Genomic DNA, 15,276 nt, shown 5'->3' on the forward strand with positions numbered 1-15,276 from the left:
TGACCAGCGACAGCAATCCCAACCGAACAGCTGAAAAAAAAACTCATAAAAACAAAACTTGCATATCACAGTATTCTTGATAAACGTTGTTCTCCTGTAGTGCGCCGTTTAATCCATCAAAGTTCCTAAAAGATGCCATCATGCACCGCTGATGGGCCCAGACTCATAATGATATAAAAACAACTTTTTTCCTCCAACATAATGCCCTGGAAACGTGTAGATTGATGATAATTCTGACAAAAGATTTCAGCAAATTAGCTGCCTTTCGCTTTTTCCGCCTCTGAGGAGAAGCGCTTAATCCGTAACTTTTGTCCTCTCTTGCGCTCTCAGGAGTGGCAGGAGGGAAATTCCTGATTTGTTACTCTATCTTTGGCTTTGTGCGCCATGCGTGCGCCACCAAATTTACATAGGCCTGCGTGCAACAGGGTCTGTTTTAAAGGCCTTGGTAAAAAAAAAAAAAAAAAAAAAAAATGTTTTGTGGCCTAATTTGTTATTTTAACAAACAAGAAGTTAATGTGGACGAAGAAATAGGAAAAGAACGAAAAAGCACTGATCTTTTGTTTAATGTAAATGAGAACTATTGTCATTATTATCAAGTTGCATATTTCAAGCATCTGCCAATCATCAAACAAAAGATGACAGATTCGTAGATGTGATTTGTAGAACACTAACCCACTTAATAAACACTAATTTAAGGTAGTTTTTAATTGATGGGGAAACTATATGTGCCTTTGTGTGTGGGTGGGGGGGCGGGGGGGGGGGGGGCAGCAGTGTAATAAGTACAGTTAGACAATGGCTCCCCCATCTGTTAACACGAATGAAGTGATTCTGGCATATGGCACCTCCTGCACTGAATAAATAATAAGTGAAAGCCCTCTTAACTACTGAAAGCTGTAAGATGGAGCCAAGACAAATACTGTTATTCATTACATCAGATGCATTATAACATCTAGTCCAATCCCTTTCTCTACTAATGGTTGTGCAATGCATGTGCCTTATTTTCTCACGGGAGCACATCTCATTCCAGTCCTGGGCTTTGTGGATCTTTGGGGTTGGGGGGATGTAATAAAGTCAGAAATAAAGTTATTGATTATCCCTCTACAAAATGTTATGACATGTTTGGAGTTTAATTCTACTGCCGTAATCCATTATCCACGTCAACAAAACCCACTGCCAAAATTCCAAGCAGAAAACTGCTATGAACCCAAACTGTTTATATTTATATTGTTTACAAATGGCTTAACAGTAGAAAACCACTACGTTATAATGAATAATGCTTTCTGGTGGTGTGACTGTAATTAAAAAAAAATACAAAATACAAATGAATGTTCACTGTTGACAAAAAATGCTCCAGGGGTGAATTGTGAGTCCTAAAATTATTTGTCTTGCAAATTATGCTGGAAGGTAATCACGTGAGGGCAAATTATGTGGCTGATTTACACAAATATTGTACCAGCCGATCCCAATCCCAAAGTGATGAGGTCTTTTTTCCACGTAAGAAAGGTTTCTGAAATGACTGTCAAAGTAATCAGTGGTGCAGGAAGTACTTAGACCCTTTAAGTAAAAATAGCAATGCCAACTAAATTAGGCTGCAAGTAAAAGAACAAACCCACTCTGTTATATTGTTAAATTATGTAACCTGCTTGTAAAAGTGGATTACATAATACAATCAGCAAAACATACTTTATAAGAGTACTCATATCTATCTCTATCTCTATCTATCTATCTATCTATCTATCTATCTATCTATCTATCTATGTATTCTGTTATGTATACTGTTGTGTCATTAAATCAATAGTAATGCATCATCTTTTGTAAGATGGTAATCTGAATGTGCAATGTAACTGATAACTACAACTGTTTAATAAATAGCCTATGGAGTAAAGGTACTAATGAAGAAGAAGAAGATTTAGGCCTACTTTATTAATTCGGGGGGGTTACTTTAACTTTAACGTTACTAGTAAAGTAAAAGTACCACAAATGTGTGTTTATGTAAAATGTGTGCTTGACATGCTGTAGGCCACTTGGTTTCTTGCCTTCACTGACAGGATGCCTTCAGCATTTAGCACATACACTGGACACTGTGCCATTCTAGGAAAGGGCTGCTTGTTTAAAAATGTTGCCACGCAGAAATGACTCCAACAAACTTTAACTTATGTTCCTCGCTGCAAACTGTATCGAGGAAAACTCTTTCAGTAAAACTGGGTGTGAATCTGTGCGGGGAAAAAAAAAGTTTGGCAGTGATAAACACAACGTTGCGTCACAGGTTATCCACCAACCGAGTGGCGCTAATGTGACTGTTTGGCGTCATGTCTGTTGACACTGTAGCGGGCGCAGCCGCCACCGGCAGATGGTCTGCGTAACTTCACCGCTCCGCTGACATTTATCTCCTTCAGGCCGATGTTTTATGTCAAAGCCGTGCCAGCCCTGACTCGGACAGGGGCGGACATTCGCTTTATACGGTTACTCTCCAGCCGAAGACTCCGGTCCACCGTCACCTCCACCACCTCGGCGACCCAGACGGAGCAGCAGGAAGATGTCAGCAGCCGCGGCGGCGCTCAACATGACTCGGCACGGTCGGAGTGTCAGCCGGGGGAGAGAGGAGGGAGAGACGGCACCACCACCACCACCAGCACCACCGCTAATGAGATCTCCGTGGACTTTGACCAGACACGGGAGGCTTATAAGAGCAAAGAGTCATTAGAGCTGCTCAGAAGTTTGGTGGTTTTCAAACTCTGCACCTATGACTTCCTGGTTGATAAGAATAAAGAGGTAACGAGGTGCTATCTTACCGTGCAGCCCGGCCATTAACCAAGAAGTCTGCTTCCTAATGGGGTTTTATGATGACTCTTAAAAGCACAACTGTTTATTCTTAGTCTATGTGACATTTCCCCACAGTTTATAGGAGTGTCACTGTTTCAAAACAGGTGATGTGAGCAGACAAAAGGCACGAGACGCCCGAAAATGTGTTTCCAAACGTAACAAGTATTATCAGTAACACTGGAAGAAGTACACGGACCTGTTAGCAATACCACAGTGTAGAAATACTTTGTTACAGGTTATACATTACTTAACTGCAAGTAGGCTACAAAAAGTATTGGCATCAAAATACACTTAAAGTACCAAAAGTAAAAGTAGGTTACTCATCATGCAGAATGGCCCATTTCAGAATAACAATAATTATTGTATAATTGTATTGTATGTTATAATTATTAATGCATTCATGCATATATCACTTTAACGTTAATGTTGAAGCTAATTTAATATAATAATACGTCATATTTTATTTGTTGATTGTAGTTTGTATTATTAATCTGAATCTGCAAAGCAGCTATCTAAAATATCAAATACATGAATTGTTGTGGAGTTGAAGTATAAAGTAGTAGAAAATGGAAATACTCAAGTAAAGGACAAGTACTTCAAAATTGTATTTAAGTAAAGTACTTGAGTAAATGTATTAGTCACTTTCCACCACTGTGTATAGCGGTGGGCACATTTAAGTAGTTGACTCTGTCTTAATACATACAGATAAGCTTATTTGAGTTTTATTGATAACTAGGTATGCTGTAACTTGATGGTCTTAAGTTCCATTCAGGGTAAACAAGACCTCAGGCAGCTATGTGTTTGAACCAGTAGGCCTGTGTGTAGCACCCACCTCTCAAATTACAACCTGTTTTTCCAAGCATGCGAGTGAACCTCTCTGCAGTCCATGTTACATAACCTCAGCTTGATGTCTGGGCTTTAAAATGTTAATGTTCATTTGATAATGTTAGTACACAGTATGTCAACGGATTGGCCACAAGACACACTTTCCATACATGAAAGGCCACATCTTTCAGCCCATGTTGTGATGCATGATGGTACAGTCTTTAATAGACTTGCATCCCTGCCACACTCCATCACGTTTTAATGTAATCTGTGGAATCAATGGAAAGCTTGGCTGTGGTTGCGAAAGCAAAAAGCTCCACCAACTGTGAAGTAGTAATCTAAAATGGCATTACTCTGATTTTAGTGGAGCTGCAATGTGTCTTCCTTTGTCCCTGTTTTAGTCCCACATGCTTATGTAGTTTATAGCTTGGGGGAAAGAACATGATTTGAATTCCTTTACTCATGAAAGATCAACTTGCTGCTTTCTGTCTTTTTCCCATAGTCTGTCAGGTAAACCTGTTGCCTTCAAAACCTGCCAAGACACAGCTTGGCTTTTCTGAGACATTATGATTTATATAAACTAGGCTAAATGACAAAATAAATTAGGATTTTTGATCATGAATTAAATGCTCATTATATACCTATATTGTCCTCTCATTTTCTGCTCAGATAATGGATCTAGGTAAGAAGATCCTGGGTCAGAAAGCCTTCGATCAGTTCATGAAGATGACATTTTATGGCCAGTTTGTGGCTGGTGAGGACCACATGGCCATCAGGCCGCTGATCCAGAAGAATCAGGCCTTCGGCGTCGGCTCTGTCCTGGACTACAGTGTGGAGGAAGACATCAGCCAGGATGAGGCCGAGCAGAAAGATATGGAGTACGAAAGTTACCATACATTTCAGTAGATAGTACATACTAAACAGGTGTTTCTGAGTATGTTTTTGAGTCTACATTATCAGTGTTTGAAGCGTGTTTTTCAAGATTTGTTTGGCGGATGTTGAGATGTTAACAGTTGGTATTGAAGGTAGCAGGAGTCAGTGGTCAAAATTGGCCATAGAACTGCATAGATCTTGTGCTGTTTTAATTTGTTGATGTACACTGACCTCCAGTCAGAGTACATTACACTGCAGAGTATTTTCCTCTTGTTTGATGCCAAAAATAGGTTTATTTTAATATGCCTCACAACCAGAATGTTAACACTCTTCACAACACGATTTGTTGGCTCAGTCATGGCCCCCTCGTTCTGGATTGGTTGGCTGGAGAGAATTTCTCACTCGTTAGGAATCCTGTCACATGGGTAGCACAAGGCAGAGGGTATTTGATCTGTGAACTGATGTAAACTTGGATGACAGTACAAACCTTACGCAAGCAGTCTCTCTAGGCAGCGGCAGTAGCAATGTTACTTAAGTTGTAGCTCTGGGTATTCATGCATTATGAGTAATTAGGACATCTCAGAGTCCAAAATAAAATTGAGACTTTTTGGCCTATTTAGGAATTGTCTCACAGTCAAATCAGTGGATGAAATCGCTTAACTGAGTAGTATTTGATGCCCATTTCATTGAAGTGAAAAAGACAAATGCGCTTGTCAGATTTACTTACTTTACTTATATTTCTCAGCCCAAGAAGACTGAGCTTTTTTTTTTTTTTTTTTTATCTCACACAACATCTCTTGGTTTATAAAGGTCAGATGCAGTGAATAAACAAGGCGGTATATTTAAGTGTCTAGCGTTAAAGTCTGTTGACGTAGCTTGTGCCAGGCAGAATGTCCTCTATCGTTGTTTTATTATGTTATCACATTCTGTAAGGTTATAAAGCTCCCAGGTAAGCCCTTTGCAATGACTTTTTCGAGCCCTCTTGTGCTTGAACTTGAGTGCATGTTTTTTTTATACCATTTCACAAGTAACAAGATATCACTGCACAGCTTTGATATACTTTGTCTTAGGGGTTCCTGCTTGGAAACATCAAAAGAGATATCAAACTTTAGCCTAGAAAGCTTTTGTTTGGCGTACATACACCTTCAAACAGTAAAGCAGGAGGACAAGCCACATTAAGCCAGCTTGATCTCAGACAGCGGGGTCTGACAGGCACTCCAGCGATCTGTCAAGATAGCAACAACAACATTAGTCAGTTCCTTCTAACTGAAAGAAGATATAAGGAAACAGAGGCAAGTCCTGGCTTGATGTTGAGAGCCAGAGTCTTACAATGCTAAGATTCAGTTGCGTAGGCCATTGAAACTTAATATATGCCCGATTTTACAGTTTCGATTTGATTAATGTAGGCTTTTGAAGGCTGGTACTGACATTTTTGTAACAAAGCTGCCAATAACCAATAAATTGTGCCAGTATTCACATTCTATTAACACTTCCATTTCCATGCCAGAAGATTACCAATAACTGATAATTGAATTTTTGGCAGTGTAACACAGAAAGCACTTGAAACAGAATTTAAAACGTGGCACAGTTAACACCAGACAACGGAGTTACTTACCCCAGCTATTCAATTATTTTCATTATAGATAAATCTATTTTTTTTTACATTTAATTCAATTAAATTAAACATTTAGTATAAAAGATGTCAGAAACCTGTGAAAAATGGCCATCACAAGTTCCCAAAACCAAAAGTTGGCATCTTCTAGTAACATGTTTTATCCAACCAATGGTCCACAGCCCAAAAACATTCAATTTACAATGATGTAAAACAGAGCAAATCCTCACATTTTTCCTCGATAAATGGCTAAAATGATTATTTGATTAAACATAGTTGATAATTAATTTTCTGTCGATTGACTAATCAATTAATCGAATTGTTTCCGTGCTGCTATTTTTGAATAAAAAATAACACAAAGAAAAGTGGCCTAAGGGACTAAAATTGTATAGTCTTCCACACATTTTATTTAGTCAGTGCCAAATAGATTCCATTGCAGTTAAATCCAGATTTCTACAATAAAAGTTCCAGCCAAATAATGGCACATAATGTTAAAAGAAGATAACTCCCTTTAGTTTCCTGGCTTTGAATCCTGTTGACGTCAGTGATGTTCAGCATGCTTAGTGTTCAGTCATCTGTTTGGTTACATGAGCTCCCCAGTTCCCTGTGATGAGGGGGGGGGGGGGGGGGATAGGTCAACTGTGGTGTGATGCTACAACTGCCCTCTCTGGAGGGTCAGCAGGCTGACAGCAGGACAGTTCAGCATTTACTGTATAGGGTCACTAAACACAGTGTCAGCCTCTGGCATGCTATTGCCACAAGGCCAAAATGTTCAAAGAAAGTTCCTAACTTTAACTCCAAAATGCCAGACATTTGCTGTAATTCTAATAAAACTTTTTAATGTTGCACAAATACAGGGCAAATTAACTTATTTTTGATCCTTTTGTATTTCTTCCGATTTAGCTCATATGTATCCGCTGCAGAGAAAGAGAGCATAGGTAAGCTGCCTTGTTTTGTTCTTACTTATGGACACAGTATATGATGTAATTACAAGTAATAGGCATGCAAATTTGTTTTCACCCCCAGGTGAGGACCACAGAGAGAAAAATTATAAAGTGCACAAACAGTTTGAGGACAGTCGCGGGGGGGTGACTGGAGCCCGCACGTACTTCTACTCCGATGAGGCCAAATGTGACCAGCATATGGAGACCTTCATCAAATGCATCAAAGCATCTGGTAAGTACATAGAAATGAAACTACATGAGGAATACAGCTTCACAATATGTCTGTTGTGGCACGTTATGTGAAAGTTGTAACTGGCTCATATACTTAAATATTTGCTACAAACTACTGAAAATATTGTCATCCCTCAACCAATGGGCATGTGGTCCGGTTCCACTCCATTTATTACATGCCGCTCAGGCTTTAAAGACGCATTTGCCACCATGTCAATGTCTTTACATCATTTGATTTATTTTAAAACTAAGTGTGTTTATCCTCTAGGTGGGAGTTCAATGGACGGTTTTTCAGCCATCAAAATGACGGCTCTAGGACGACCTCAGTTTCTGGTAGGCGCTAAAGGGGCGATTAAAAGGTCAATGCGCTAATTTACCTGATAGTCTTGCGGAAGTGGTGTGGTGGACTGACATCACTCTTTTTTTTAAGCTCCAGTTCTCAGAGGTCCTGGTGAAATGGCGGCGATTTTTCACCTTCCTGGCATCACAGCAGGGGAAAGATGGCGTGGAGGCCTTAGAGCAGAGGCTGGAGCTGAAACAACTGCAGGTGGACCTTTTTCCCCTTCTGTTCTCCTGGTGAACTTTAATTAAAGTGGTACATGTATAACTTCTACCAGACGTTACATCCAATGTTATAGATGATCCTCGCACTCCTATTTAATACATAATATGAGGATATTGCTCCACTATGTGCCTTGCAGCACTTTAGATCTTTATGTCCATCTAGGAATTCCTGACCAAACTGGGTGCAAAAGGTGACTTCTATGGCTGGTTTACTGAAAGGAAAGAGGAATCTTCAGGGTAAGCATGAACACAGACTACTGAAATAAACAGGAAATATCTGTAGAACAATGTTGGTGTTGCACGCAGGGAAAATATTTCATTATGTTCAAGGCAATTTAGAGGAAAATTGGACATAAAGAATGTGATGAAAATAACAAATTGTGTCCTAATGGATTGCAGTGCCGTGGTTATACTTAGTCACATAGTTAAATCACAAACAAAATACCCACTCTTCTTCCAACATGCAACAAAATACACATTTTATCATAATATGTTTCTTTATGCATCTTCATAGTTCATTTTACAGTACATGCACAATGATGAACATTACAGTACAGTATTTATGTATATGCCCAGTATTTTCTTTAACAACTGATTGTTAAAAATTTGACATTTATTGCCAAAATGTTTTTGCAGAATTCAAATTTTGCTGCATAATATACAACGACAACACAGATGGAATTCAGTTTTTAAACCACACCATCTTATTGGAAAAGTTAAAAAAGTTTTTTTATGGAATAAAAAATATAAAATCTGTTAAAAAAAAAATAGTTTAGACTCACCAATATGCTATTGCCATAATACTGTACCTTTCTATCCTCTGCCTTGACAGAACCATCGACATGCTCGACTGGAACAGCCTAATAGATGACAGAACAAAGATATCCGACCTGCTGGTTGTCCCAAATGTCGAGGTCAGTAACATAAAACACTGAAAGAGAGAGAAGTTTACAGTAAATAAATGCAGTTAAAAGAATGTCCCAGAATCTTTAAATATAATTCAAGACCCAAACTCACTGGAGAAAAGAATTGAGTTGCTATTTGCAGCACCTGCTTTGAACTGAAGCAATTCAGTGAAATGCACTACAGCTGTCTACGGCTGTCATGTATTGGTGTTGTATCTAAGTTTATTAATTAATTAAATTTATTCCCTCTTATGTGAGCAAGCTTGTGACACATTCATGACAAAGACATATCAGAAGAATCTCGCTGGAACTAAAATAAAAAGTTGAAGAAAATTGGATTTCATTTAAAACATTTTACTGAGTGATAGCTGTCAAGTTTCTATCAAGTGTTTTGTCCTTATAGTTTTTCCATTTTTTGTAATTAAATTGCTAAATTTGAGGTCCTTCTGCCAGAACCACACCTTGAATACAATGAGGTCAGCGATGTCTCAATTGCAGTTCTAGAAACGTCACAGCTCTTTATTACTTTTATCAGCCCCCAAACTTGTCATTTTAGAAGTTTTTAAGGGTTACACCCAATTTGGAGTACATTTAAAGTGAACTGTCTCTGTTTTAAAACTGGAATAACTGAGATTTCGAGTGTGGCTCCGAGCTAAGGAAAGTTCTGGGTTAATTGCATGTCTACAAAATATGGGCAAGTTACCATCGACGTATCTGTTGACCTTGGACTAAAGACAGCTGAAGGGTGGATGAAGCAAGAAGCACTAATAGGTGTCATGCTGTGCGATATTTGGTTCATTAGCATCTCATGGTACACACTCTCCTGGGCTGTTTGCCCAGCTAGGTGAGCTGGAGCCTCTGCTGCAGACATTCACAGTCGAGGAAGAGATGCAAATGAAGAGGATGTTACAGCGCATGGACGTCTTAGTCAAGGTAAAATCACTGTATACAAATATACACACACTTAGTATTTGCTGTTGCTCTGCAAGGAGGAAGCAGTAGTTTAACCAAATGTGGCATGTCTATCAACACGGTGGCATGTTTATTGGTTAAACATCTGACTACAGATAGAAATTAGCTTGTAGCTAAAAATACAATACATCTCTTCTCTTTGTGTGAGATTAATGTGTTTTGTACACAGTCGCTGACAAATAAATGTAATGCCACAGCAGTGTAGTGATAATTCACAGCAAGCCGTGCTTTCTTGGTTGCCATGACATTTTTATTTGTGTAGCACCTTTCTATCTTGTTTTTAATGCTTATACAGTACACTTGCTAATATGAATCAATCTTTTTCAGTCAGTACAAATGTGTTTCTAGCTATTGTGTAAAAGCCATATTATACTAAAGTTCCTATTTTAATATGACCGCGGCCACCGCAGGGCCGCTAATCACTGTAAGCATAAGCACAGTAACAAATTCAGGGTATTATTTGTATTCAAAATCACAAAGTCATGTATGTGTAGACAGACACAGTAATCACATTAATTTAGTTAAAGAAAGATTTGTCAGTTAAACTATAATAATTAAACAATTAAACTATAACATAATAAACACTGTTAGGTGATATTATACACAATGAATTCGATCTTTTTTTTTTGCCAGCATGCCAATGAGAATGGTGTTCGCTTGATGGTGGATGCAGAGCAAACGTACTTGCAGCCGGCTATCAGTAGACTGACATTAGAGATGCAGAGGATCTACAACAGAGAAAAGCCTGTCATCTTCAACACCTACCAATGCTACCTCAAGGTCAGAATCCACAATTGGCAAAAAAGACCAGAGATCAAAAGTATAAATTATGTATATGCACACAAAGCATGCTGACACAGCAGTTGTAACAGTCTTAACATACGGCGACAAAGCCAAGAAGAGGATATTGTTGGAGGGAGTTTTGGTGCTTTATCTTTAAAATACACCATTAAAAATGTGAAGCTGTTTAAGTCACAGTAGAGTTTCAGTCATGTAATAAACATCCTTTGTATTGTTTTATCAAAAGTACAAAGGCTTACCATATTGTCACCTAAAACATGCAGTATTGTGAAATAAACCCACTTCATCACAATTAGTGGCTGTTTGTAATAATACACCACTGCTTTGCTGCTGACGTTGCTGATACCAGAATTCTTCCAAAGGTGTGGCGTTGTTTTTTTGATTTTGTCATTTATATAGAAACACATAATTGATCTCAGCCTAATCCTATTTTTACTGATTGTTAAAGTGATACGGAGACGTACCAATGTTTGTTCCTCGGGCTTTCTCTCCATCATTTCTTAATTTTTGCTTGCAGGCAGTCAATGAAGGCAAAAAATGGAGTCTGGTTGGTTGTGCTAGGTGGCGTAGGCTAGGTCAGGTAGAATAGGTAGGCTGATACATGATGTAAGGATAATGTAACTGCAAGCTGCTGAAACACATCATTTGGCTCTGTGATCGTTGACTAGTTAGATCTAAAGTAGTAAGTAAAAATGGGTAATGTGATACTCTATATATTAATATTCAAAAAGATTGCAAGTTTTATATCTAAGCTTGAAGGACTTGATTTTGATTCATCTTTGCAGAGAGCAAATCATCCTCTTTTTTGCTATGCAGGAGGCCTTTGACAACGTAACTATGGACGTAGAATTGTCTCAACGTGAGGGCTGGCATTTCGCTGCCAAGCTGGTGCGTGGGGCCTACATGTATCAGGAGCGAGAGAGGGCCAACGAGATTGGTTATGAGGACCCTATTAACCCTGATTATGAGTCTACCAATAGAATGTACCACAGGTAAGAGCCAAGGCTTGTTTTTTTTGTTTATTAACTGTTGACTGTTCAAATCTGTACCTGCAAAGTTTGATCTTTTTTTTTAGCCAAGCCCAGTTCTCATCTCTTCATATCCACACAGAATGATTTTCCCATGTGGTTCACAGATTTAAACTGGCCACCTTCTTGGCACAAATTGGCTATGATGGACAACATGGGGGTTTCATTTTTAGGGAACTGGTCCTCCAATTGGAGTTTCTGGGTTTAACATCATGTGTCAGCAAGCTTCCACCCTTGTGCAAGTTACAGAATACTATTCGGCTCCAGGGGTGCTGTGTGTGTCACAATTTTCTGACATTCCTGGATTAAGGCAAGCTCAAAGAAATCACCCTGCGGAGATCAATATGTTTTGCACAAAAAGACAAAGGGCCACCCTTAAGCATTTGATTAGATTTTCGAGTTAAACATCAACATAGGACACAAAGTGATGGGCTACAGCACAGCATGAGGCGGGATTCAAAGTATGCAGATGATGGTAAAGTGCATGCATATTAACACAGCTGCAGCAGCAGGAAAGCAGAATATAGAGGTCCTCCCTGAATGGATTGGTTCAGATTTCTGGCAAATGGGTTCAGTGTTTAAGGACATTTTGCCCGTTTGGTTGTGAAAAGATAGTCCTGCACCCACAATAAATCTTACACGCTAATGAGAAAGATTTGTTTAGATGAGTTATGAAACAATGTAAGCCACAGAATGCATACAATATACTACACATTATATGTTTTAATATTTTATAGTGGATTGCTTAGTAGAAAACGATTGCGGTAATTCCCATTTCACAGACTAAAGTTCAAAGTTGTGTGAGAAATGGGAATGGGTTGAATTGCCTTCCCTTTGTGCGTTTGTATGTAAGGTGTCTGGACTATGTGCTGGATGAGATTGCACTCCATAGGAATGCCAACGTAATGGTGGCTTCCCACAACGAGGACACAGTGAAACACACCTTGAGGAGGTACGCTTTCAATTCTATCCAAACATGCTGTTGAAAACACACTTGGTATTGATTTGTTTCTACAGCTTTGCATCTGTATAAAGCAACAAAAGTAAGTCTCTCTCTCTCTCTCTCATTCAGAATGAATGAACTGGGTCTCTTACCCAGAGAGAACATGGTGTACTTCGGTCAACTACTGGGCATGTGTGATCAAATCAGCTTCCCATTGGGTGAGAAAGACACACACAAACACACTCTCTCGCACACCCAACAATGACTAGGCACCGATCTTTCCCGCCCTACACGAGGATGATTTGACAGTTTAAGTTCAGCGTCTGCAGGATCTGTATTCGCCACCCTCCCCTATAACTCTCAGCTGTGTCTCTGAAGACCTTTCGGCTACACACACACCCCACAGACCACTTGGACTGCAGGAGCTGCACATGTAGAAGTCAGTCTGCTGCCCATAACATGACATATGAACTGAGACACCTCAGTATTGACAAGCTGTCTTAACACAGCGCTGCTGCTGGCTCCCACCACTTTGTTTGTCAGTCAAAGACAGACACAGCGGCGGCAGGCAGTTGTCTGTCAACGTGGGGCTCAAGTTGAAATGGTCTTAATGTATTTTTTTTTTAAAAGATGCCATATTCAGTTGTCATGATTTTGTTATAGATATGCTGTGGCTCAGGACGTTCTCTTTTCATGACTTTATTGTAGCATGTTTTGATGTTTTGCTAGTAATTGTGGATTAGTAAAAAGGACATTTATTTCAATGAATAGGAAAAGTAAGCCCTGGCAAAAACAGTCACAGTGTGTGAGCCTGACTGGCAGACAAACAGCAGCTCTTCTAATTCCTGCATGATTAGAAGGATTGTAGCAATCATTCACTGAGGGAAGCCAATCCAGATGACGTCCAGTTGTGATGTGTTCTCTGGAGCGTGTCCAAAATAACTTGAAATGTTGTAACAACTGAAACTGTAACTAGTCAATCAAAAATCACATTTTAAAAATGTCCTTTGATGATATTTGTACAGAAATGGAGGAATATTCTAATTTATCTGCATTTATCATCTTCATCCATACCATGCTACAAAAAACCCCTTTTTCTTTTGTTTTCTCCCATCCCATCCACTTCAACCCCAGGCCAGGCAGGATTCCCCGTCTATAAGTACGTCCCATATGGGCCGGTGAATGAGGTGATGCCCTACCTGTCTCGGAGAGCCCAGGAGAACAGAGGCTTCATGAAGGGTGTCCAGAAGGAGAGGGAGCTGATGTGGCAGGAGCTGAAACGCAGACTCGCCTCTGGGGAGCTTCTCTACAGACCGGTGTACTGAAAACACAGAAGAAGAGACAAAGAGGAGACGTTGTGTCAACGTGTCGAGTTTTTTTCGTTTTTATCTGCCCTGGTTGACGGCTGGTGCTGTGGCTGTCTGTTCTGTCTCTCCCTCTGTACAGCTCTCCCTGGATGTACATCTCCTGTTCTACCCTGTCCTGGAGTTTTCTTGCTGATGGACTGTTTCGGCATGTCACTGTCTTTTTTTGTGTTCCCTCTGTAGTTTTTCTCCATTCTGTTCCTCGCTGATGTTCCCACCTTCACCCCCATCCTTTCTTCTGTGTACTGCCGATGTTCTCTCTATTTCTTTTCCTTATCCGCCTCTGGCTCCATGAGCATCCCTCATTTTGTCTTCCCATTGTCTATAGAGCTCTGGTATCCATCAAGTGGGCATCTTTACTGCACCAAAAGGACTCCCTAAAATGTCAACGAGACGAGGGCGGGCGTCTCTTTTTATCACCCTATTTTTCTTGGAGAGGGACACAACAATAATAAAAATAACAGGCTTGATTTAAATGGTAGTAAAGGAAACATCAATATTCCCCTCCTATATTATGTTTTCGACTCTGAGACAGCCACACAGTCCCCCGAGGAGGCTCCTCTGTACTGTATGTTTGTGAGCTGTGTTTGAGGCTCTGTTGCTGGTTTGAAAATGATGCCTGTTTATGAATCAATGAGAAAGTATAAACGGTTCCTCGCAGCACATCCCTCTTCTTCTAAGAGTGCTGTGCTTTTGTTATTGTATTTACTGGAGGAAGCTATATTCTTGGTCACTGAGGTGTTGCAAGAGAACATACAGCGTTCAGTATTCAGTGAGTGAATCTCCTCAATACAGGCAGGTTGTTTCTTTTTCATGGCACAAGATAATATGCAATAGAATAATAAGTTAGAGGGTTGCCTTTTGCTCTTACTGGGTTTTGATGGATTAACACTGTGCAATTTCTATCTTTGACAATGTAAATATGTTTGAAGCAGGTAATTCCATTTGTTGTTTTCTTTCACTTTATGGACCTGTGAAATTGCTCAATTAATAAATACTCACTGTATGAAAAGCAAATGTCTACTTCAAAATTCTGTTAAAAGGAGGACTGGATGTTATTGAATGCAATATTGTAGCTGTGAGCTATTTGTACAGCTCGGGTTGTTTTGCATTTTAATTCTGTGACATCTTCCACTTGGTTATTGATACACAATTAGTATTTGAGTCAGAGGGTAACCAAGCTTCATGATAATTATGGCCTTGTCATTTTATGAGAGCAGCCAGTGCTCTGTAGACCATCATTTAATTACCCATGATGCTACGCTCAATACAGATCACAGAAATTGGATGCATTAATCATTACTCAGAAGAAACTTTAGTGGCTGTTAAGTTTTACTGAGGCAAAGCGCCACAGAGCTGTCACTGCTGCAGTATTCTATTGGTTTAATTAA

General features: G+C 39.5%; 1 protein-coding gene across 1 annotated transcript; it reads left to right on the forward strand.

The window, feature by feature from the left end:
* Nucleotides 1-2,364: 2,364 nt before the first annotated feature.
* prodhb (proline dehydrogenase (oxidase) 1b) lies at nt 2,365-14,892 on the forward strand. Its single transcript, XM_070903968.1, has 14 exons — nt 2,365-2,772; nt 4,318-4,526; nt 7,037-7,071; nt 7,160-7,309; nt 7,577-7,641; nt 7,739-7,855; nt 8,036-8,109; nt 8,705-8,786; nt 9,618-9,710; nt 10,383-10,529; nt 11,367-11,542; nt 12,432-12,530; nt 12,651-12,739; nt 13,656-14,892. The coding sequence occupies exons 1-14, from the start codon at nt 2,401-2,403 to the stop codon at nt 13,844-13,846; spliced, it is 1,899 nt and encodes a 632-aa protein (XP_070760069.1). The 5' UTR covers nt 2,365-2,400; the 3' UTR covers nt 13,847-14,892.
* The last annotated feature ends 384 nt before the right edge of the window (nt 14,893-15,276 follow it).

This window comes from Enoplosus armatus, chromosome 4, assembly GCF_043641665.1.
Source record: "Enoplosus armatus isolate fEnoArm2 chromosome 4, fEnoArm2.hap1, whole genome shotgun sequence".
Lineage (NCBI taxonomy): Eukaryota > Metazoa > Chordata > Actinopteri > Centrarchiformes > Enoplosidae > Enoplosus > Enoplosus armatus.